Source organism: Haliaeetus leucocephalus, unplaced genomic scaffold, assembly GCF_000737465.1.
Source record: "Haliaeetus leucocephalus isolate CR32 unplaced genomic scaffold, Haliaeetus_leucocephalus-4.0 Scaffold450, whole genome shotgun sequence".
NCBI lineage: Eukaryota > Metazoa > Chordata > Aves > Accipitriformes > Accipitridae > Haliaeetus > Haliaeetus leucocephalus.
The window spans coordinates 15,619,570-15,641,543 of NW_010972886.1; the positions used below are offsets into that span (position 1 = coordinate 15,619,570).

At 39.6% G+C, this 21,974-nt stretch overlaps 1 protein-coding gene across 1 annotated transcript in view; it reads right to left on the reverse strand.

Moving 5' to 3' along the window:
- Positions 1–16,289: 16,289 nt before the first annotated feature.
- Positions 16,290–21,974, reverse strand: part of PAPOLG (poly(A) polymerase gamma) — a 19,878-nt gene continuing 14,193 nt past the window's right edge. The window contains exons 16-22 of the mRNA XM_010575060.1: positions 20,420–20,541; positions 20,164–20,333; positions 19,143–19,249; positions 18,828–19,066; positions 17,862–17,933; positions 17,224–17,277; positions 16,290–16,388 (exon numbers count right to left, since the gene is read on the reverse strand). Coding sequence (XP_010573362.1) covers positions 16,290–16,388; positions 17,224–17,277; positions 17,862–17,933; positions 18,828–19,066; positions 19,143–19,249; positions 20,164–20,333; positions 20,420–20,541 — 863 coding nt within the window. The remainder of the gene's footprint in view (positions 16,389–17,223; positions 17,278–17,861; positions 17,934–18,827; positions 19,067–19,142; positions 19,250–20,163; positions 20,334–20,419; positions 20,542–21,974) is intronic.

A 21,974-nucleotide genomic window follows, 5' to 3' on the forward strand; every position in this document is an offset into this window, starting at 1 on the left:
TGGGAAACTCTGTGGCTCAAAACAGAAGTGTCTACTCATTTCTTCAGAAAGAAAATGTTATTGTAGGGTATACAGTCTAAACTGATGTGAAAATAAGGGCAATATTCCAGGCAATACAAATACCATGTTATGAGTAAAACATCAATAAACATTCCCTATTTTTCCCCATCTCTTTTGAACTCTAACTCTTAGGGCTTGCAGGAACAGGCTACTCGAAGATAATCCTTAAGACTGCATGTTAGAAATTGAGGTAGTATCTCACATACACTCCAGTCTCTACGGTACAAATTGCTTCTGGATATTATTTTTAAGAAAAAGATGATTAGATTGCACTTCTTACAGCATCCCCAAAACTTTATCCCCACCCCTTCCCTAAAATGAAAACAACCTATAATAAAATTAGAGGAAAACCAACCATATGAGGTGTTTCACTGTATAAGATCTATACGCTCCCATCACCCGAATACGTAGAGACTAGATCTGGCTCAGGAAGTCCTTGGACAAAGTTACTGGAGGAAGGACAGTATGAGTGGAGACATTTTCTTCGCAGTTATTCTCTCTCCAGGAGTAGCCCTAAGCTGATGCCCAGGGAAAAGCACAACAGCGGGACAAAATGATCTTTTAGTCTAAGCACAACGTGGCTGTTTCATAATACATTCATGTTCATAAACTAGGGGAAAGTTCTACAGAAACCAAGAAGCCTTCCCAAATAAAAGGCAAAAACCTAAGCAAATTAAAGAGGCCTTACTCAAAATCATGCAAGCATATAGATAGATCCCTCTGTTCCTGTGACTACCCTGTATGCAATTTTGTTCTGCTGCGATCTGAATCTATGGCACAGGGATTATCCCGTGAGAGCGATGGGAACCAGAGAATTGTAGTATAGCACTGGTAATTACAGAAACCTGGTCAGCAACTGACATGAAGCGTAAGAACATGTCATAACTTCGGGCATATGCAGATCTTTGCAAAAAGCAGGACGGAATTCCCCTCCTTTAGCATTGCATAAGAAAAGCCAGGTGCATCACTATTATTTTTGTCAGCTGACTTTGGCTATAGCCTGAGGCGAGATACCAGAATTCTTAGATCAGTTTGATCCACTGCTTCACTTCCTGTCTTCCAGTTAAAGCAAGTGTTTTAAGATCCCATTTTTCTCCACTTTCCAAGTCCAAAGACAAGTCCTCCCTCATGCTCTTCACTGGCTGCTGCACTAGCATGGTTAACACCTAGGTTGCTGTAAGGAATTAAGCTTCCTGCTGTGGCAGGGAATGTCATGAGGCAAGCAAGAGGAGAAAAGGGCAAGGGGCAGGTGGGGGGATGGCAGGGCAGGGGAACCACCACCAAAACTTCCTGCAGCAAAGGATTGAGTGTTTGACATGATATTTGTCAAGCCTAGGATGATGGCTCCTTAGTGGTGCTTAGCACAGGCATTGCCCAATAAAGTCTGCTGAAGCCTGCTGTGATACAAAAGCAGCATAGGCAAACTGTTAAGTCTTTATTTCCTGTTCCCAGCTATCTGGCTTAGATCAAAGACAAACTGCTTGTCACTGGACTGCTTAAGCTGCCAAGCAGGCACTAAGGTACTTTTAGAATACGGCTCTCCTAATAAGGTACATCATACTAGCAATAAAAATAATAATAAAATCATTCACTTCTCTCGTTACAGAATAAAGTCAAGTCTTGTTTTCTCATCCACTGTATCTCAAGCCTCACATACGCCCCTGATTAGTGATTTCCAATCCTCTGTGCCTTAAGAAACCTTTTGTTGTTTGAAGTATGTTTTTTAATCTCAAAGGGCTCTTATTTAAACACTGTCAGGTCTTTTGATGGCTAAAGCTTTTGTGGTTATTAGTCCCGAGGAAGGTTCCAATGCAGAAGCCATTCCAAGAAAAGTCATGGCTTCCAGATTAACGATAAAGTCAAAGGTTGTTCAAGCCATTCCGCTGGAAACGGTCCTATATCGTGCTTTGAGTTTGACATAGAACAATGCTACCGTGCCTCCTCTCAAAACAGGGTGGAGAAAGGAAATGCTAATAGAGAAAGGTTGGTCTTGTGGATAAGGCACAAGGCAACGATTCAGGGGACTGGAATCTGGCTCTTGGCAAGTCAGCCTTTCTACTCTTAGGCAGGTCATTTAATTCTCTGAGCCTCAATTTCCCCAACAGAAATCAAAGAAGATACTTCCTTGCTTTGACACTTCTACCTTATTCCCTCATGATGCAACTTCTTCAGGGGGTGAGCTGCTTATTATGCGCACGTGCCGAGCACAATCAAATGATAGTAGTTCCATGAATACTTTAGACTGTGGTACTGTCAGAAAAAGGCAGCCTCCCCTCTTTCTCTCCTTACCTTTGGGCAACGCACTCATGTGCATTCTCATGCTGTTGCAAGCACTCCTTTGGCCATAGGGGAGCTTGCTTAAAAGTAACCTGGGGGAAACAAGAAGATTGTTTTTCTGCTGGTTCAGTTTTTACTGAGCCAGTTCCATGTACAATCACAGAAATGACTGTGCCAGCGGCAAGGAACGTGGTGGCACCAAGGCCAGAACTAGTTTCTGGAAGACAGATCTGGGCAGAGGTGCCAGCTTCCTGACAGTGCTATCTTCATGGAACTGTAGCATAACACTGTATTTTTAGCTTGAGAAATTGATAAATCTGAAAATTCTAATTCACAGTCCTTCCTTCCCAGAGATAGTTTTCAGAGCAGAACTTCTCAGGCACCTTCTCCCCCAGCCCTCTCAAGTGTTTCCTATTCCTTTCTCCTCACCCCAGTGCTACGACCACTTACCACAGTTTGGGATTTGCTGTGTTATTTTAATAGAGAAAAATCTTTTGCATTTGTTGGCAGGCAAAGAAAAAAAATTGAGGAGTCTCTTCTTTTTCCACTGCGCTACGTAAAAGCCTCATATTACAATGAAGCTGATCTAGTGACCTCTGAAATGGACAAACTGCAAACTTCGTTATGCCACAATCAAAATTCATCTAATGCGGTAGTGCTCTAGTGAGAGGACTTAGGGAAGAGATGAGCACAGGCTGAGCATAAGGAGCTAAATCAGCAGAAAACAACCTTTTTCTGCCCAGAATAATTTTTTTTTAAATAGATTAGCTTTACAAGTCAGACCACTGTTGCTAGTACAAAGAAAAGCAATAGAATTGCTCTAGCTGCTAGTATAAGGAAAAACAATAGAATTGCTCTAGCTGCAGCAGCCACAAAAAAAAAAATAGGGAGGCGGAAGGAAGGATGGGATCGTCCCTTTGGCAACAGCAGGCTGTTAGAGTACCTTAGTTGTAACATGAAAACAACATACTGAAAAAAATAAGCAATGTATGCTCATATTACTTCTCCTGCTCCCCAAAACCCCAGCACATACCCGCCAGCCATTATGCACTGGATCTACCTACAGAGAATAACAATTGCTCATCCAGGTTTTTCTTACAAGACTTCCCTTTTTCCTCAGGGTTCGCAAGGAGTTTAGGCTACTTAACATCACCTTGAGCTTCAAGAGTCTCAGAAGACCATATCTGCAGCCAATAATAAAGAGGTAAAAAGGCACATTGTTTCAGTACAGCCCCACCAGATATATGTCCTTTTAATTTGAAGTCTTACACCTTATTTTTAAATCTCTAGCCCAATGGCTCATGTAGTTCTGACTTGTACAGTTAAAGGATTACACCCAAGAATTGCAGAAAGTGACACCACTCTTCAGGCTGAACATAAATACATAACACCTTCTGGGACCAGTTTATGCATAAAGTCCTCCTACGTATGCAAAGCATATCCACAATTTGTAAACTGGCCAGCTACTCATCTTATCTGGACCGGCATTAGCCCTTTTTACAAATTGCCTGGGGCTTTGTGTCATACTGCCACCTCACCATGCAAAGTTTTATTGTCAATAGCTGTGAGTAAGCCACAACCAACACTGCTGCTTTGCCCCACTTGAACAGTTAGTCTCCATGGTGTCTGTTTGAACTTCGGTTGTGCATATACATCCAATTTACAGGTATGCTGCAATAAAATAATTTAGATTTACTAACAAAGCCAACATTCTAGCAAGGCTACAGTTATTAGTCTGAGCTTTCTTAATTACAAGGTTGAAAGCCCTTGCTTTCTCATACAGAACAGTGATGGGTTTTGCAATTTCATAGTCTTGTGAATTTGGCAGTCGTTGCATGACTTGTGAATTTTGCTTTTAGGACATTTGGGGAAAGTTTGACATCCTTTTTGTAATCAACGTAGTGGTTAATCTCTCAGATAACAATACATTTGATAAATATTCATTATTCTACACAGCAATTCCACTTATGAATTTTAATATTGCTGAAAATAGATAAAATCCAAACAACATCCTCCAGGTTTTCAGTCTGAAATACTGTGCCTTAGGTATAGTAAATGTGTCAACCACCATGAGACTCAGAACATTTTCAGATGCCTGCAAAAAGTACTTTCCTCTATGTGAGTAAAGAATATACATATCAATCTTCTGACTTCTATTTTTGATTAAAAGGAACAATAAGCCAGGATGAATAATAATTTTTCAAGACATCTGTGAAAAAATACTTATCGAGAGAAAGGAACTGAATGGATTCTTTGCCCTGTGCAGCAGAAAAAAAAAAAGACCTTAACACATAGCCTGTTGAACAGAAACAAAACAGACATGAAGGGGGAATTGCCACCACAAGCTTCTTCTGGCAAGTAAATGCAGGAACCAGAGGAAGGAGAAGGCCTAACACAAGAAAGATGACAGAAACAAGCCAGTGCCAAGAAGGATTAATTAGAACAAGGCCTAGAGTTGGCTAGAAGGGCAATGTCACATATGAAGTTGAATATAAAGACAACTTTTTAATGGAAAGGTTCTTTAACAGGCAGATGTAGAAAAGACAAATGATATATAGTAAAGCCGCCAATGTCCTAGCTTCACTTCTGATTAGTCTCCAACAAGACCTGGGGTGCAAGCCAAGTCAGCAGTGCTGAAAATCAACCTGTTGAATTATCTGTTTCACAAAGGCTGAGATAGGTAACTGCTAGCCAAAATTTTCCATTGCACTAGCCCCATCAATAGAAGATAAGCATTACAGGCTCCAATATCAAAAGAGTATGAACTAAGGGGGGGACACGACGATGGGATGGGATGGTGGGATTTGGAATAAAGTGTCTGGTTACTGTTCTACTGGCCTTCCTCCTGGCCATGACAATAGCTTGTCCTTTAAGGGCCTTGATTCTGCGCCCCCAGTGATGATGAGTAATACAGTTGGGCTTACTGGCGTCTTCATAAAATGCCCCCTCGTGGTCACTACAATGATTTCCTAAAAGGGCATGCAAACTATTGCCTTCCCGGTAAGTCTCACTAGATCTGCTTCTAACTGTTTGTCATCTTGTGTGGCTTCATGGTTCTTCCAGTGCAAGAGGGTAAAGAATTTCATGCACAAAGCAGAGACCTTTAGTCTCTGTGGTATCTTGAGCTCTCATCTCCAAGAAAAGTAGCCAAAGATAGCTGACTGCCTTTTCCAGGAGTTTCCATTAAAAGGAAACCTGCATAAATAATGATCTGCATAACAGAAAATAAACTGAGACCAAAGTTCCCACTTGAATTTGCAAAGTACTTCTATGAATCTACATAATCATTTGCTTAAAAAAAAAAATCAGACAAAAAAGCCAAATCTATAGGTCTACTTATAGAAGTTTGTTACTTTTAAAAAATTAACACAGCTGTTAATTTTTGGTACCACCTTCTCTTACCCTGTAAGAGCAAAAACCAGTGAGTAAACCAATTCAGATTTATTACCATGTCAAAGCTTTGGAGATACTAGAGACTCATAGTTGTTCAGTGAGCTACCAAATCTGTTTCCAATGGCACAGATGCTGCATAGTCCAGTAAGAAGTGAATTCTGTAGCTGTCTGATTCCAGGAGACTGAAACATGGTAATGGCAGAGACACTTGCCTGAAGTACAACTAACTACTACACTTAATTAATACTCATTATGGTCCACACCCACCTATAAACAGTCTGAAGAGAGACTGTTGCAATTCAGAAATTGGTACTGAGACCTGATTCTTTTCCGGATACCTTTACTGCTGCAAGTCTTTCAAACTTATCTGGCCTACCAAGTGAGACTGTAGGTTCCAGGATGAAGGTCTTGCTGCAAGAAAAGCTTTAATTCCAGCTTTCTTTACAGATAGTGATCAGCTTACTGACAGATGCTGTCTTGTAAATTGGTGATGCTACCCTGTTTCACCATCTTCACCTGTTCTCTTACTCTATTTTTAGACTGCTAAGGCTTTGGGGCAATTTGGGGGGATTTATCATCCTGCCTCCACAGCACAACAGGGTGGTCTAAGACTACAGTCCCATGGTCAGTCTAATCTCTTACATGCTTAGGCAACTACATGTGAAACTACATATTGTTACATAGTGTCTCTACTTCACAACAAGCATATATTGTGTTTACTCTATCTACACTTAGCAACCAGCACTACAGGCCAGGAACTGTTCTTTTGTTTCATGTGATTCATCCAGTAGTACACTGATTTCTTTTCTGGGTCCCCGAGCTCTGTTATGCTACTGCTACTAATTCTTTTTCCCCAACAGTGGGCAATGTCAATGCTCTCAGGGTGCAAAAAGCCCATTAAGAAGTAAACCTGAAGTAATTACAATGTTCCTTCAAAAGTCCATGTAATTTAGTTGCTGGATTTTTTAAAAACTAGAATTTATATTCCTTTTATATATCTTAGTTACACATGGTATTGTTTCTGCTTACTGAATATGCATCTTTAGGCTTCAGTGTCAACATAAATACTGGTACAGCTACACAGTTATAGGAATATTTGCAGAAGCAAAAGGGCTATGACCTACGTCGCGAAAAACTCTGTCGCGGCAGGTGACCCAGTTACTATAGACTTGGTCAGTTTAGGACTTCACACTTGCAACACAGTTAAAAACCTTATTTGCAAAATAGCACTGCTGTAACTGGTCAAGTGGAAACCATGTGACCCGACATGTTTTTAATTGTAATGTAGACAGAACTTTTAATTTACATCGCCTAGGACTAACGTATACTTCTGTTCTGATGCCAGAGGACACCAGAAACGTAGGAAGTGAAAAAAGAAAGAAGGCCGCTTGGATAATTTACTCAGACAATTACTGTCTCATCATTACTATCCCTGCTTGGAAGAATGTTTACTAGTGCCCCTAGAAGAAGAATGGAAAAAATAAAATTAAATATATAGCTGAATGGAACCACAGAATAAATTATATTTAGCATAGCAATTACAGTTTCTCCCAGACTATATGTATCATGAACAACCTATACTTGTGTGGTCAACAACCCTACCTTATAAACATCCCTGTAATTAATTTGAAAGAACAAAAACCAGGGGTAAATAAATGTAGTGTTATTTTTGCTCCCTTTAACAGAGTGTTTGGCTCCTTAGCTATAAACAGACAGTTGATTCACCACAACTGATGAAGCAGGAGTCTCCAGCCAGGGAAGGAGGACTCAAGTGTCCCAGGGATGAAGGTGGTGGCAAGAACCTCCTAAAGTGATAAAAAAAAACCCCAAAACCCAAAACCAAACCAAACCAAAAAACCGATTATGGTTTATGAAAACAATGAGCAGCAAAGTAGCTACTGCTTAACAGACTAAAGTTTTTTTTTTTCCCCTCCCCTTAATAGCGACCATAGCCTCTCTATTCTCTAGCAATCCTGTCCACTTCTCTTTCTTTTGCAATATCCTCCCCTTTATAAGCCTCTAACCCACAATTCTTTCAACTTTTGCAAAAGATACTGGCTGTCTTCCAACCCAGAGCTTTCTAATGCAGTGTGCACAGCAGTGCTTTATGAACACAAGTTTGGGATCTTCCTAAATTCCTGTTTGGGCTCAGTAAGACGGAGGGGAGCCAGAATTCTCTGTGGCTCCCTTTACAAGAGGGTCTCCATCTTTGCTCACAATACACTCAAGCAGAAGAGACTGATCAACAGCTTTTCAAGAAATCTAGGAAGATTCACACTCCTAAAGCTGGAGAGAAGGGGTATGTCAACTTCCCTCAACTGAGTGTTTCTTCCACTTTTGTTTGAGGGGCTGTAAGCAGCTCATTAAGAAATAGCACATTCTTAGGCCCTGGAAGCATACTTACTGTGCTTGTTCACCGCACTGAACAAGCTTTGATTACAGAAATAAGTTTATTAAATTTGGGGACATGCAATAATACATTCATAGCAATACAGTATGGTTAAGAGTCAAAAACCCAATCACGCACCTCTCTTACAGGCAAAGCTTCCACTTGGGTTGACTGGAATTTTGTCTGAGTGATAAAAATACACAGCCCTGTAAACAAAACATTCATTTAAGTATTGTAAGGGAGATGGCTACCAGCAACTTGCTGTAAACTCTACCATTCAGTCAAAAAGATACAACAATATACCAGTTCACATATATATATATGACATTCATAATTCAACTGACCTGACTCAGTAGCTACAACCCTTTCTTAAATAAAAGGATTTGGCTTCTACCGAAGCCAAGAGTAATTTTTGACAGTGAATCTAAAGGGGGATAACTTTGGGCCTAAAATGCACGATAATAAAAAAAGTCTGATATCATGGCTGTGAGTTGGAGGCAAACCCATGGCAACACCAAGGTCCTGTGCTGCTCAGACTTGCAGTATTTAACACACATCTTAGATATTCATGTTTCACTGAGCAACAGAGCCTCTCCAATTCATGCAGTTCAACATTAGTTTGTGATACCTAAGGCCTTTGTGGCTTTAATGCATGACCTTAAGCATGAAGCCTCCTGTGCTGAAATGGTATCACGGGATATCCATTTTTTCATAATGGTTGACATGATACTTCTGCAAAGATTGATTCAGTCACTTAAGAGCTACATTCATCCTTCACATAGAAACTCCAGTTAGATGCTGCAGCAACTGTTCAGCAGCAGAAAAAGGCACATCTAGCAGAGCGTCTAAGCAAGAATCTCAATGAAGACTACGTAAAAAGCCACCTACAATTTTGGACAGTTAGAACTCCAGTATTTTTTCCTTTTTTTTTTTTTTTTTTAAGGACGTACACTTAACATCCATTCATTTTCTGTAGAAACTAGTAGTAACTCCTTAGAAACTATGTCACTTTTTTTTTTTTTAAACAATTCTACTGTCAGGAATTATTTGCATTCCTCCTTACCAACCTCACCCACCCCCACAACAGTAAGATATAAGAACTTACCCATCAGCACTTAGTAAGATGTTAATTTGGATCTGATAGTCCTATGGCACTGCATGTTGTGCTAAAATTCTTAGCAAGACTTTTTTGTGGAGAACCAAAAATAAGCAAGAAACAAATTTGTGATTATTTTTTTCTGCTTAAGAAGGTAAGGTCTGAAAGGAAAAGTTGTTTTTGCAAGCTTATAAAAAAGTAACAAAAATAGTGGGCTATCACATATGTAGCAGCTCAAAAATCAGCAGCTGGTTTCAGTTACAGTCTCTGGAGATAGGTAGAACAGTCCTTAGCTGGATACAGTAACTGTTCTGTACTGGGAATCCCCACTGCAAGCATGGCTAGCATGACTCTAAAGAAAAAGGGTCAAACAACACAATCTCACACATTCAGGCAATTTGGCTTCAGTATCTGGTATTAGCCACAAAATTTCTGTCTGACCCTTCGTAAGTCATCAATCTCTATGCCTTAGATTCTTCATCTGTTAAAGCAGATTTTTAAAAAACTTCTCAGAAATATTGTAAAGAATTATTAAGTGTTGAAAAAATTTGACACTGTGTCAGGGAAAGCCTTGAAAAAAGTGCACAGTAGTACCAAAACTTAATACAAATAAGGACCTTTTGGTGGACATCCTGATTCATCCTCTGTCCAGTTATTTCAGATAAGAGGTTATGTTAAACATTGGTGTTAGTGGCAACCATTACTTAACAAATACAAGATCATCCCATGTTTCTCAACAAAAGCTCTTCTTACTAAGTAGTTGAAAAACAAAACCATCTAAGCTAAAGGAATAGTGACAGAGACCCAAGTTCACATACAAGCAGGAGCTGATGAAATAACGCAGTCTCACTTAGGAGTCACTAAGAACCTGTGGTTAGTTTCTACAGCAAAGACTTAAACTTTTCTAAGTAGTTGCTTTGCTTTTATTTGACATTTTTAGACCTTCGCACAAGGACAAACAAAAGTGCAGCAGGGTTTCCCCAGTGACATCACAGCCACTGAAATCAGGGATGACCTTTAAGGCTGAACACACATAAGATTTGAGTCTGAACATACGAACCTCTATTTGAGCTCCATAGTTGGGCTTCTGGCCAATCCATCTCAACTTGCTTGTTACTGAAAGGTGAACTGGAAACAACTTTAAGTAAGCACGGTCTGGAGAAATTTATCTGGAGATATTACCTTTACTGAATTTTCCCCACTTGAAGTCACAACATGTAAGAATGGGAGAGAAAACAAACACACTGTTGATTACTTATTTCTGTAAGAGGAATATAATTTGGTAAACGGATCTAGAATTTTACAAGCATGTGCCAAACATTTACCCTGAGTTACAGAAGAACAAACATCTTTGTACTTACACAACTTAGCATTTGGTGTAACCCAGTGATTTATATAGTAGGGGAACAGAAACAGGGGATTCCCTTGCCTTCTCATTGCTAGTACTTAGATGTTTGCAACATAGTTATTTTCCTCAAAATAGTGGGTTTTTTTTGTCCTGTTTGATTTTCTTAACTAAATCACTGCAAACAATCACTGTACAGAAAACACTGTATCCATGATCTTCCTGTTGTTCATGATTTAACAGATTGGAATTATTTTTTTTTGTAAATGCATTGAACAAAACCTGCACTGGGTTGCTTTATAGACTCTACCAACAGCTGTCCTCCTACATAGCAGAAAAGATACAGCCTTGGTAAAGACCTGTAAAAACACTCAAAATGAGTGGGGAAAATTAATATATGCTATACCATCTAGACAAAAACAGAAGTAAATGTAATGACCAGCTACAAATCTTGCAAGAAATACTTAGACTTCTGGTTTCATATATACTGTTCAGAAGCAGGACCAAGTTTCAGTTTCCTGACAATCTAATGCCTGCCTCATTTGGAAGAACAGAAATATATGTAACTTAAAATAGCTATTACTTCTTCAGCTTAGTAATTAGAAATCTCTGTTGTATTGCTCACAATGACAGGTTTACGCCCTTCTGCTCAAGTAGTAGAAAAAGCTGTACGTAATAAGATGTAAATTCAATATCAATGAGAGGAAAAACAGTCCGACAAAAATCACAACAAACATGCCAAAGCAATGCTGAAGGCATACAGCCACACACTTCTATGTCAAATGATTCACAAAACCTCAGTTTTTCTTCTTTGTGTACATGCACTTGGAAATAGCATTTACCATAACTTTCTGTACTTGCCAAGTGAGCGCACAGGAAAAACGGAGCAGAATTAAAACTGCAGGGACAAAATAAATTATAGCATTTTCTAGCTTTAGTTAATGCTGTAGCAAGTAGGTACTATGTTTTATTTTTGTCATATTACCATCACCACACCTCATTGGTTATGGCTAGTCAACACTTCCTATTTTAAGGCCGCATCTTCAGTTACTCCAAGTTTGCCAAAAACTTTTCTTTGGTGTAAGATTACATATAGTGGGCCTCCAGCTGATTTTTAGGAAAAACAGAACAGAAATGACTCAGTAATTTCTAAGAATGATCATGGGGAACATATGCAAGCTTTAATTATATTCAAAGAATTTTTAAAACTTTTATTAAGAAAGTCTTAGCTTCTTCGCATTTCAGAAACAGGGACATTAAATTTAGCACAGAGGCTGGGCTGGTGTCTCCATTGGACTTCCTGCTCTTCCTTCAAAAACACACATATATCTGGGCATGTGTTGAACCTTTGAAAAGATTGAACTTATGTATGCTTGCCAGACTTACTTATTAGCCAAAATTTTCAGCTTTCTCTCCCTTGCATATACTGCAGAGAGTGAGCTGGATGGTCCCCACAGCAGGCAGCTGATTGCCAGGCTGCCACACACTAAAACCGAAACAGGGTAGGTTATTTCTCCTCTGGTTTCAGGACTCATGGGATTTTCACTCCATCAGCACAGAATAAAGTACCACCCAGGTCAAATGCAGAGGAAGCAAAGATGGATTTGAGTGAGAAAGGAAGACAGGCAAGAGTCTGATATCAGATGAAATGACAAGAGATGAGGTATGAATAAGAAAAAGGTTGAGTGAAGAGAGCAGGATGATTCAGACAGGGTCTTCCCAGCAAAGAGGAACTGCCCAAGGACAAGCAGTCCCAGTTTGATTTTCTCGAATTCTGTCAATTTCTTGAACACCAGACAGCTGAGAGCTCAACAGGCTGTATCTTCTGAAACAAGACAAGAATCAGCCTCCAGGCTACTGTTTTGCTGTGATGCCCCCAGAAAAATACACAAGGTCCAGCAGCCTGGAGCCTCGAGCCCTTGGGCCACACTCAGAGCTTGGTAACCCCGGGGTCAGATGATGGCTGAAGGAACAGCCGCAGGGCAGGGAAGTCCATGCTAACCAGCACGCTAGGATGCGGCAAGCAGTGTTCAACAACCCACCCCTCTCCTCTGGGCTGGAAAATACCCCACTGGACTCTGCTTAGTCCAACCTGGCCCCGCAGGACTCGAGGAAAGGCAGAGCAGCAGCAGAGCTAGCCAGGAAGCAGGGGGCTGCGGCCGGTCCCCCCAACCCCTCCAGGCCAGTGATCAGGGCTGGCAGGCAGCACAGGGCTGCAGCCATGTTTCCCTGCCACTCGCCCTCTGGGCACTGCTGCGGTGCAGTCCCACGCCAGCAGTCACAGCACACGCAGCTCTCGGCCCCCAGCCCGCCCCCGCCACGGGCCCTACGGCAGGAAACCCGCCCCAGCATGGGAAGCCTGGGCCACAGCTCCCCTTCACCCCGCCGGCTCTCCCCACTGGGGAAAGGGCACGCAGCCCCCACAGCCACGCTGCCGTGGGCGGGTGGAGGGACAAGGCTGCAGCCTGCTGGGGTGGTCCTGGGGGAGAGGAAGGTGCCCGTTGTCAGGGGAGCAGGTTACTGCTCAGACCGAGGTGCCCCCTGAAGCCGTTTGATTTCCTTTGGGGACAGGGCACAGAACGCTTCCAGCCCAGGGCAGTGATTAGTCCCTCAGCTGCACACAGATACACAGCATGCTGCAACCGCAGCTTTTCATTTACTGGAATAACGCACAGGACCAGACTCTTTGTAAGAAGTGTGATGAGGTAATTACAAAAATACAGCTAGGAGTTTTCACTTGTGTTTTTTGGCTAAACAGTTTATGTCACTAAGTATTACATAAAGGCAGTATTAATAAGCCTCTTCCCTCCTGAAGTCAAAGTCAAGATTAACCATTTCAAGATACTTTTTTTTTTTTTTTGCCCTTCGCTTTTTACTCATTAAAACAAAAAGTATTCTATTACTTTCTCTCTTAGTTTCTACAGGGACATCCATTGGAACAGCAGAAGTGGAGGTGACTTCACATTAACCATTCCTTTGCTTATACCCAACAAGTAAAACTGCAGGAGACATTAATTCCTGCAATGGAATTTCTTGCTCAAAGTTACTAACCATGCACAATTTCAATTCAGAGCTGCTCCTCTTTAAGGATATTGATCATGCATCCCTCACCCCTTCCATCTGGACCTCCAAGCCACACACACAGCAACCAGCTAAGAAAGCAGACAGAAAACAGCAAAGTTTGCAGGAAGTCTCGTATCAAAGAGCCTCCCTCACTGAGTCTTTATGCATGAGTAAGTTTCCTTTCAAATCACTTGAACAGAGGACTTGCTCCATAAACAAAGGAAAACATTTAAGTTGAATTGTTGCAGTTTGAACTTTATTCAAAACAGCTGTAATCTAATCTGCATAGTCCTGGGGCAGTATCGAACTTCTGCAATATCCAGGGAAATTCCAGAACAGTGATGTCACTCTGCACTGGGCCAAGCGTTGAGTCAGGGTATGTTAAAATAAAGCATGTAATCTCACCTATGCTGGATCAAGTCTGAGAAACTAGTAACCTAACTTCTTCCTAAACTTCTTCTTAACACCCTAAAAGAGGGGGGAGGGGAGGAGAGAGTAAAAGCAATTAGAATATAACTGCAAAGCAAGAATAAAAAAAAAATAAATCCATGTAAAGGCATATACTTTGATATCAATTAGCTAGGTTAGTTTGAGACTAGTTGCATAAATGCACATGCTGACCTAGAGGTTAAGGGCAAAACAGCCTTTAACAGTCTTGGAATACTCAGGTGGAAGAATTTGTTTAAAAGCATGATAATATTACAGGGTTGTAGACTATTACAAAGCACTTTTCAAATTTGCTTTGCTGTTTATCTTATCACCTACTTCAGCTTTATTTCCTTCAAATTCATGATGGAATTTTATTTACACAGGTGCTGAAGCTGTATACATACTGTAACTAGTACACAGAATTGACAATATTTAAATACCGTGGTTTTAATACAGGTCACAAAACCAAGGTAACCATTTTATAAACTCAAGGTGTAGCTCTGCTAAAAGCCACTTAAGTAACATGGGTTCTGTTCCTTAATTTTAACCTGTGAGTAAACCTAAGCCTTGCAGCCTAAGTTTTGGGGTGCTTGGAGTGGAGAAGGAAGAATAAGACCTCTCAAGCCTACTAAGACAAATTTTTTAAGAGATAAATTGCACTTAAAGCAAACTGGAAACCAGAGGTAATAAGGAAAAAAAGTAAGTATATTGTCATAGTCACGCTTTCTCCACAAATTTGGAATACTAGCAGTAGGGGGAACGCTAGAGAAAGACCTTACAAGATAGCTACATGCCTCTTCAGTGTTGTCACTAGGGTTTTTAGGTGGATGCTTAAGATGATCAGAGCTCAGAATTCCTGTTTAAGCCAAGAAACTATTTTTAAAAGAATTCAGGGGTATCTGTTGTCTGCACAGCAAACTGGGACTTAAATGTCAACGCAGTTTGCAAACCGCACTATTCAGAAGGTGTTAATTCAAAACCTGGAAATACTAGAAGCAGGAAAGCAGTGTTCCTAGTATCTTCAAATTTACTGTACCGTGACATTATCATTTTGTAGAACACATTTTCTGTGGCACTGCCCCCCTGCCTTACATTTGGTTTAGTTGTTTGGGGTTTTTTAAGCAGATCCCATGTGCATTAAAAAAAAGACTGAAGATTTTAAATTTCTCTTTGGAAGACAGTATTTTACAGTACATACAAAAATACTCTGAAAAACATACAACTTCATTTACAAAACCACCAAGTTATAAAGAAATTACAATAGAGAGATAGCATAACGTTTGTTTCATATGACCAGTACTTCTCCCCACCCCTCAAAAAACCCTAATGCACTTAACTGGGTAAGCAGTGTTATCAGTTTACAGAACCGGACCTTCAGACTACTACAAGTTTTCATGTAACCATTTAGAACAGCTTTCAGGGTTTATCTGAAACCACTTTCTGCATGCCAATTGCTTTCAAGACTGTACCTTGCAGGTGGGTAGCAGTGTCACAACAGCCTTGGCTATTGCAATGTTTAAGTACATCTTCAGCTGTGTGTTCTGAGTTTAGCTTTCCTACCCAGCGACAACAAAAAAGCCCTCAAGTCTCATGCTGGAGCAGTCTCAAGACAAAAATCAGATACAACGGCATGGGACACGTCTATCATCTCCATACCTTGGTAGCATCCTCTGCTGCATTGTCTTCAATACGTCAATTATTTATGGGCCTCCATGGGAGGCAATACTTGTGTAGCGCGTGGCCGTGTTAGGCAGGGGACAGCTGCTAGCTGAGGAAGCTGAGCACCATTGTGATAGATGACCAGGAGTGTATGTGCCAAACGGGAAAATAGTTTAAGACAAGAACAATATATGCACATGCACTAGGAAAGCACAAATGAATACAAGCACGTTCATACACACTTGAAACCACAACGTGGTTGCAGTAACTACTTAACCTGTTTACATACATTCTGAATCCAAGTCACAGGGCAGGCTGTTTTTTGTGGCTTTTTCAAAAGCTGTTTCAGCTAGTGACAGTTAAGACTTTTAAAAAGACTAAGATAACTGTTACAAGAATATGCAAAGAACAGTTCAAAAGGAAGCAAGCATCAAACAATATCATAAAATAAGGCCACGATTTTAACTGGCCAATTGCAGTATGCAAGAGTAATCTTCCATACTTTGTTAGTAACAATACATGTTGATAATATGGACCACTAAACAAGCGATTATCATCTTTACCTGAAGAGATACTGGTTACCCATTAAGTGTAAGTTTGATGGATCTTTTAATAATACGAATACTATTTGTTGGAACAGGAGATGAAGAATCTGGTAGTTCTTTGCTGGAAAGCCTCTACAACACACAAAAAGATGCCACAAAAAAAAAAAAAAAAGGAAAGTTTTAAATTCATCAATTCAGAAGTAGCAGCAGATAAACCCTTTCCTAGCTGAATATAACAACATTCTTTAAGTACCAAAACAGCATAGCCCAAACCCAAATATTTGCAGAGAAGGACTTTTTTTCACCACACCCCTTGTTTAGTTAACACCAGTTTACAGAGGAAGAGTATTTTCCCCTCCGCACACTTCTTTCCTGGCATCAGTTGAGATAATTATATTCCTGAGGGTGGGAAATAAATTGCAAATTGCTTGACAGCATAATAGAGGAAGCTACCATTCTTCTCAGATCCATGGATCAGGAAAACAGTGTCTCTACTGTCCAGATTACTTCCAGTCTTATAACCCTCAATTTCACAACATTTTACATGAGACAGAAGAGTTAAAGCCACTTAATACACTTCAGAGCTTCCAAGTCTTGTCACAAAAATCTGTATACAAGTATTTAAGACAGTAAGAGTTCAGATCACCTTATGGAAGTTCTGCAAGGAGTACAGATCTTTTTGCTTAATAAAAAAAAAGCAGATCAGGAAACAAACTGTGTCAGTATGAGCGCATGGAAACATGGTTTTTCCAGTTCAATAACTTGGAAACTTTGGCCTCACTTTTGTGAATAAACCTGGAAGGTCATTGTTCAGCTATTCAATTTGGTGGAAGCATGATAGGCAAAAGCTTACCAACTACTTAGAATCACCAAGGTCACAGGGATTAACAGTACATAAGTCTTGGCACATAAAATAAAAATTCTAGTTTTGCTTTACCTATGAACACAAAGGCACAATAAGAAATACCTGTGATCTTGAGTTGATAACTGGAATCAGCATGGGTTTTCCTCCAAAGACACCCTAAAAAAGCCAGAAGGGATTTATTAGGCAGTATTGTCAAATTCATGACTGGAGAGACAGCCAGGTCTAGCAGCTAGATACTTTGAAAATACATACATGCACTGACAACCTCCAACTCTTTTTTTTAAGCCCTATAAGCACACATAACAGTCTTTCAGTTATTTCAACCTTCACTCTACCAACAAGACCACATCTTGTTTTAAGGGTGTGCCCTCAAGAGTTTATGCTTCAGTAGCAAGCTACACTAAATATAAAGCTCTTTATCCTCTCTTTGAGAGGCCAAATGCTTTAGTCTTTATAGTAGTTTCAGTTTATATCACTGAATTGAGTGGTTAAAAAAAATAATTATTATTTCAAGCATGGAAAGAAACTAGATACTACTAAATCATCCAGTAGTAACATTTAAAAGATAGGTCATACAGGTGTAACATTTGGGAAATGAAGATTGAAATAAGTTAAACTAAAGAGCATGTTTTTGTTTACATCAGTAAACATGTAGAATATTTATGTGAGGTAGTCTAGGCACTAGAACAGTCCATTCAACTTTTCAGTTAGTCCACTGAGTAAAACCCCTTCAAAATTACATTGCCTGTAGATCTGCTGCTGACATCTTCTGGATTGCCACCATCTTTGAATGCTGAATCCTGGCCAGTTAACTAGAAGAACAGAAAACAGACTCAAAATAATTGCTATACTAAAATTACCTTCATATTTGAGTACAGCTTCCAGTCAACACATTAAATCTATTAGTGGCCATTCTTAAAACAACATTTAGACAAGATTACCATTACCACACAAGAATCTCAAGCCTCGCAAAAAGTCTTACTACTCAAACCTTGAAATCTGTACTTGAAATATTCAATCGTAGATAACAGTTCTGCAAGTTGATTCTTTACAAGTGTCAAAATTGAGGGTTTTTTCTAGTTGTTCTTTGCCTCTGCCTCAAATCAGAGGTCAAGCCACAAGAACAGCTATTTAAGGAGATTTATATATAGCAATAAAATAAGTCAAGCATTAATCTAAAGCTTCCACAAAAACAAGATTTAAGAAGCAACTCCACACTGTCATTTCAGCAGTGGACAACCTATTAAGTAGGCTGCTGATTTCTAAAGCAGCAAAACTATCAATAGGCATTCAAAAATCATCTGCCAGAACAAGGTTAGCTCATACTTTTACATGTGTAAGATTTATATCCTCTTTATTTTGAGATAATTTTTTTCTGAATTAAGAACTGCTTCCAAATAAGCCAGTTCATTCAGCAATTGGTCAGTGCAGTAATATACAAGTACAGTAGTATTTAGAGACCCTGCCACCAGACCAGAAACAGTCACTAGTGCCAGATCGTGGGGAAAAAAAGTTCTATAGCTATACAGTATATTCAAGACAATTTCTCACATCTACATCCTAGTAAAACTATCATTATGCTTAAATTTAGATTCCTGAATCCACTGGGGATGTATATATGCATTTCTTCTCAGTTATGTCATTCATTGTACATCAATAATTAATTCTACTTCAAACCCTCCATGGCCTAGCCCCTCCTTCCTTACCTTTTCTCTGTCTACTGTTTTTTTGGGGCATTCTTCTGATGTAGGTGAATGAGGTCCTTTAGTGGTCACTGAATAAGGTCGTTTAGGTGCAGCATTCTTAGGATCTGTAATTGGAGTCCCACTTAATTCATGCTGTCCTTGGACAAAACGTGCTCTGAGCTGAGAAATTGTGTTATGTCCTGGAATGTTGCAACCAACTGGAGGTCCCAATGTTCTTATTGCAATTGTAGCCTCCATTTCTGCAGGAGACACCAAGCTTTTAGAGTTCAGCCATGAAATTAAAGACTGCATTCCACCCACTACTTCAATACATACTTGAATCGATAACAGGAATGGGGAGTCCCTTAGACACTGATGACACAGCTACACAAGGTATCTTCTCTCTATTGTTAACACCATTAGATTTCCAATACACAGCATTTCTGTAAAAGTCAGATGCTAGAGTTATAAAATGCTAGTTTGTAAAATACTATACATTTCATTTCCAGAAAGTCCATGCAAGACAAATGTTTATCTTCTTAGTCCATTGTCACAGCTCTACTAAACAACAAACTCACTGGCAATCTAGCACGAGATGTTCATTTTGCTGAACTTCAGACTGCAAATTCAAACTTAAGCATTGTCTTTAGTGAGTCTCTATGTACTTGTACTGTTTTCCAGCTTAGAAAAAGCAGTACAGAATGCTGGATACAATGAATGTATTTGCTCTACCCATACATGCATCCAGTTGTTTTTGTTTTTTTTTTAATGCTACTCCTACAGTACCAAACAGACTGAACACAGCAAGCATTATGCATTTGGTAGTATTGGGCTATTAGTCTCAAGATTACATATTCCCTCTGTGCTGAAGTAGCTTATAAACAAACAGACTTCCCAGCAAGTGACAGACACTTTTACTGCTGAAGTTCTCATACTGCTGCACTAAGTCAGCAGCAGCTCTAGTGTTTCTGTGATCAAGATCACCACTTCATTAGAACATAATACTATTTGGCATTAACCATACTTTTTGTTAGAAGTTATGTACATATAAAATACTCCTGATTCAAGTTACACACTAACCTAAGGGGATCTATATTTAAGACCAAATAATTTCTCTGGTATCAAGTTCTTATTCCTTCCTATCTGTTCATGTACATTAAATGAATTTTTTCAAGGATTTCTTTAACCTGTCTCCCCCCATGTGCCCAAAGGAGATACCAGCTTTGTCCCTAAAGCCATTAGAACCCTCCACATACTTATGAACAATACAGATTCAAGCAAGAAATCCTAGACCTCATTCACATTGTGAGTCACTTAAAAAGCAGCTTCTTCACAGTTTTAAGGTTATGGTGCTAACCTTTCTATCTCTGCTGTACAAGCGTCCAATTTAGAAATCTTATTTAATGAAGAGGAATTATACGGTGTTCTGGAGTCCATGTCTCTGGAACTGTCCAAACAGCTTCCATCTGAAAAAGTCCTTTTGCACTGAAGCCCACTAGCATTTTGACTAATACCTGGCATGCTTTGCTGAAACAACAACAACAAAAAAAATTAAGTCTTCAAGTAATTAAAGCAAAAAAAATATTGCCAGAAGAGCCAAATTTTTATTATACCTTCTTTCTTTTCTGTAAGGTTTCTGCAGGCAAAAAATGGTGGAGGTGCTTTCTCTTCACATGAGCTGCCTCAATCTTCATACCTTCCTTCAGCACATTGAGATTGCTAGCCTGCCTGTAAACTAACATGAAATTTAGTGCTGTAGCTTAGTGGGAATGTTTGCATTAGGTATTTGTCAAAGCTACCTATGGTGTCTGTAAAAACAGCAAGCCTTTAAGTCCATCCAGCCCAAACAAAGAACAAGAAGTTGTCTCAAGATGAACATGACTTAAGATGCCCATTTCACATCCAGTACAGACCAGATACATAACAGCTCAAAGTTCAAATATGCATTTATGTGCTCAGTTACAGCTGTGGTTTACTAATCATGCAGCTCACATCTGAGCTGATTTTAACTTGAAGGAGATAATACTCCTTAACCATTAGTTTTCTGGTTGAAAATAGATCTAGAGAACTTTCTGAATCAACCCAATTGTGCACAGCTGATGACAGACCAGACACCTTACTCAAGATTCAGACTAATTTTTTTATTTGATATTTACAGTGGTGATTGTGGGGTTTTTTTTCATAACAGTTCTGTAACATCATATAACTTTTCAGTAATTTAGGTGTTAAAACTCTATCTGTCCAAAACAGACTGGATTTTAGGGACAACTGACTTATCAGAACCACTACAATTTAAACCAACTTTTCTAAACTGCCTGCAAACAACCTTTTACACAACTTAAAAATGCTATACTAGCAGAGCAGTTGTCACAGAATTAAGTCACATTTAGATAATTTTAACAAGCCTATAATGAGCATAACTGGAAAGTTGGCTTGCTAACATACAGAGTGGGAATCAAAATAAGGACATGCAACAAAACCAAAAGGTTTATAAGTCCTTCTACAGCAGACCTAGAAGTGAAATAAAAGCACAAATATGAACGTTCACACCAATATGAACAGTTGCTTCAAAGTAAATTCAATAATGTTTTTATGTAAAAGTGAGATAAAGTTCATTTAACAAAAGCCTTCCAAACAGTGAGCCTTATACTCTTGAGCCCATCAACTTGAAGTTAATCTTTGCCCTCTAAACATATTCTCTCAGAGTCAAGGCACGTGATAAAAGCTTTCTTGCACATAACTACTGGTCACTCCTACGTTTGCCAAAGGATATCACACCTCTCAAGAAATACCTTTTCTGTTCAATCTCTCTGGATTCAAACTATAGGCTGTGCTTCACTAAACTAAGAGCACACAGTTATGCTAATAAAGTTTGTGCATAGAAATACAGGATTTAACATTAGTTCTAGCCTCTTAGCAGTACATAAACCTTGTTGACGTGATTTACATTTGCCACAACATTCAAACACAGTGCCACTGGATGTAACGTACAAGACAAGCATCAGTTCGGGTAACAGTGCAAGTCTGAGGAAGTCACCCCACCTGGCCTGAAACTCAGACAAGCGTTTTGATGCCTATTTTCTGTGCTTTTCTCATATCCCAAAGCGTGAGCTAAAAAGAAGGTCCGCTTTTACTGCATTTACTCATGTTGTCTGAGCAACACAACAC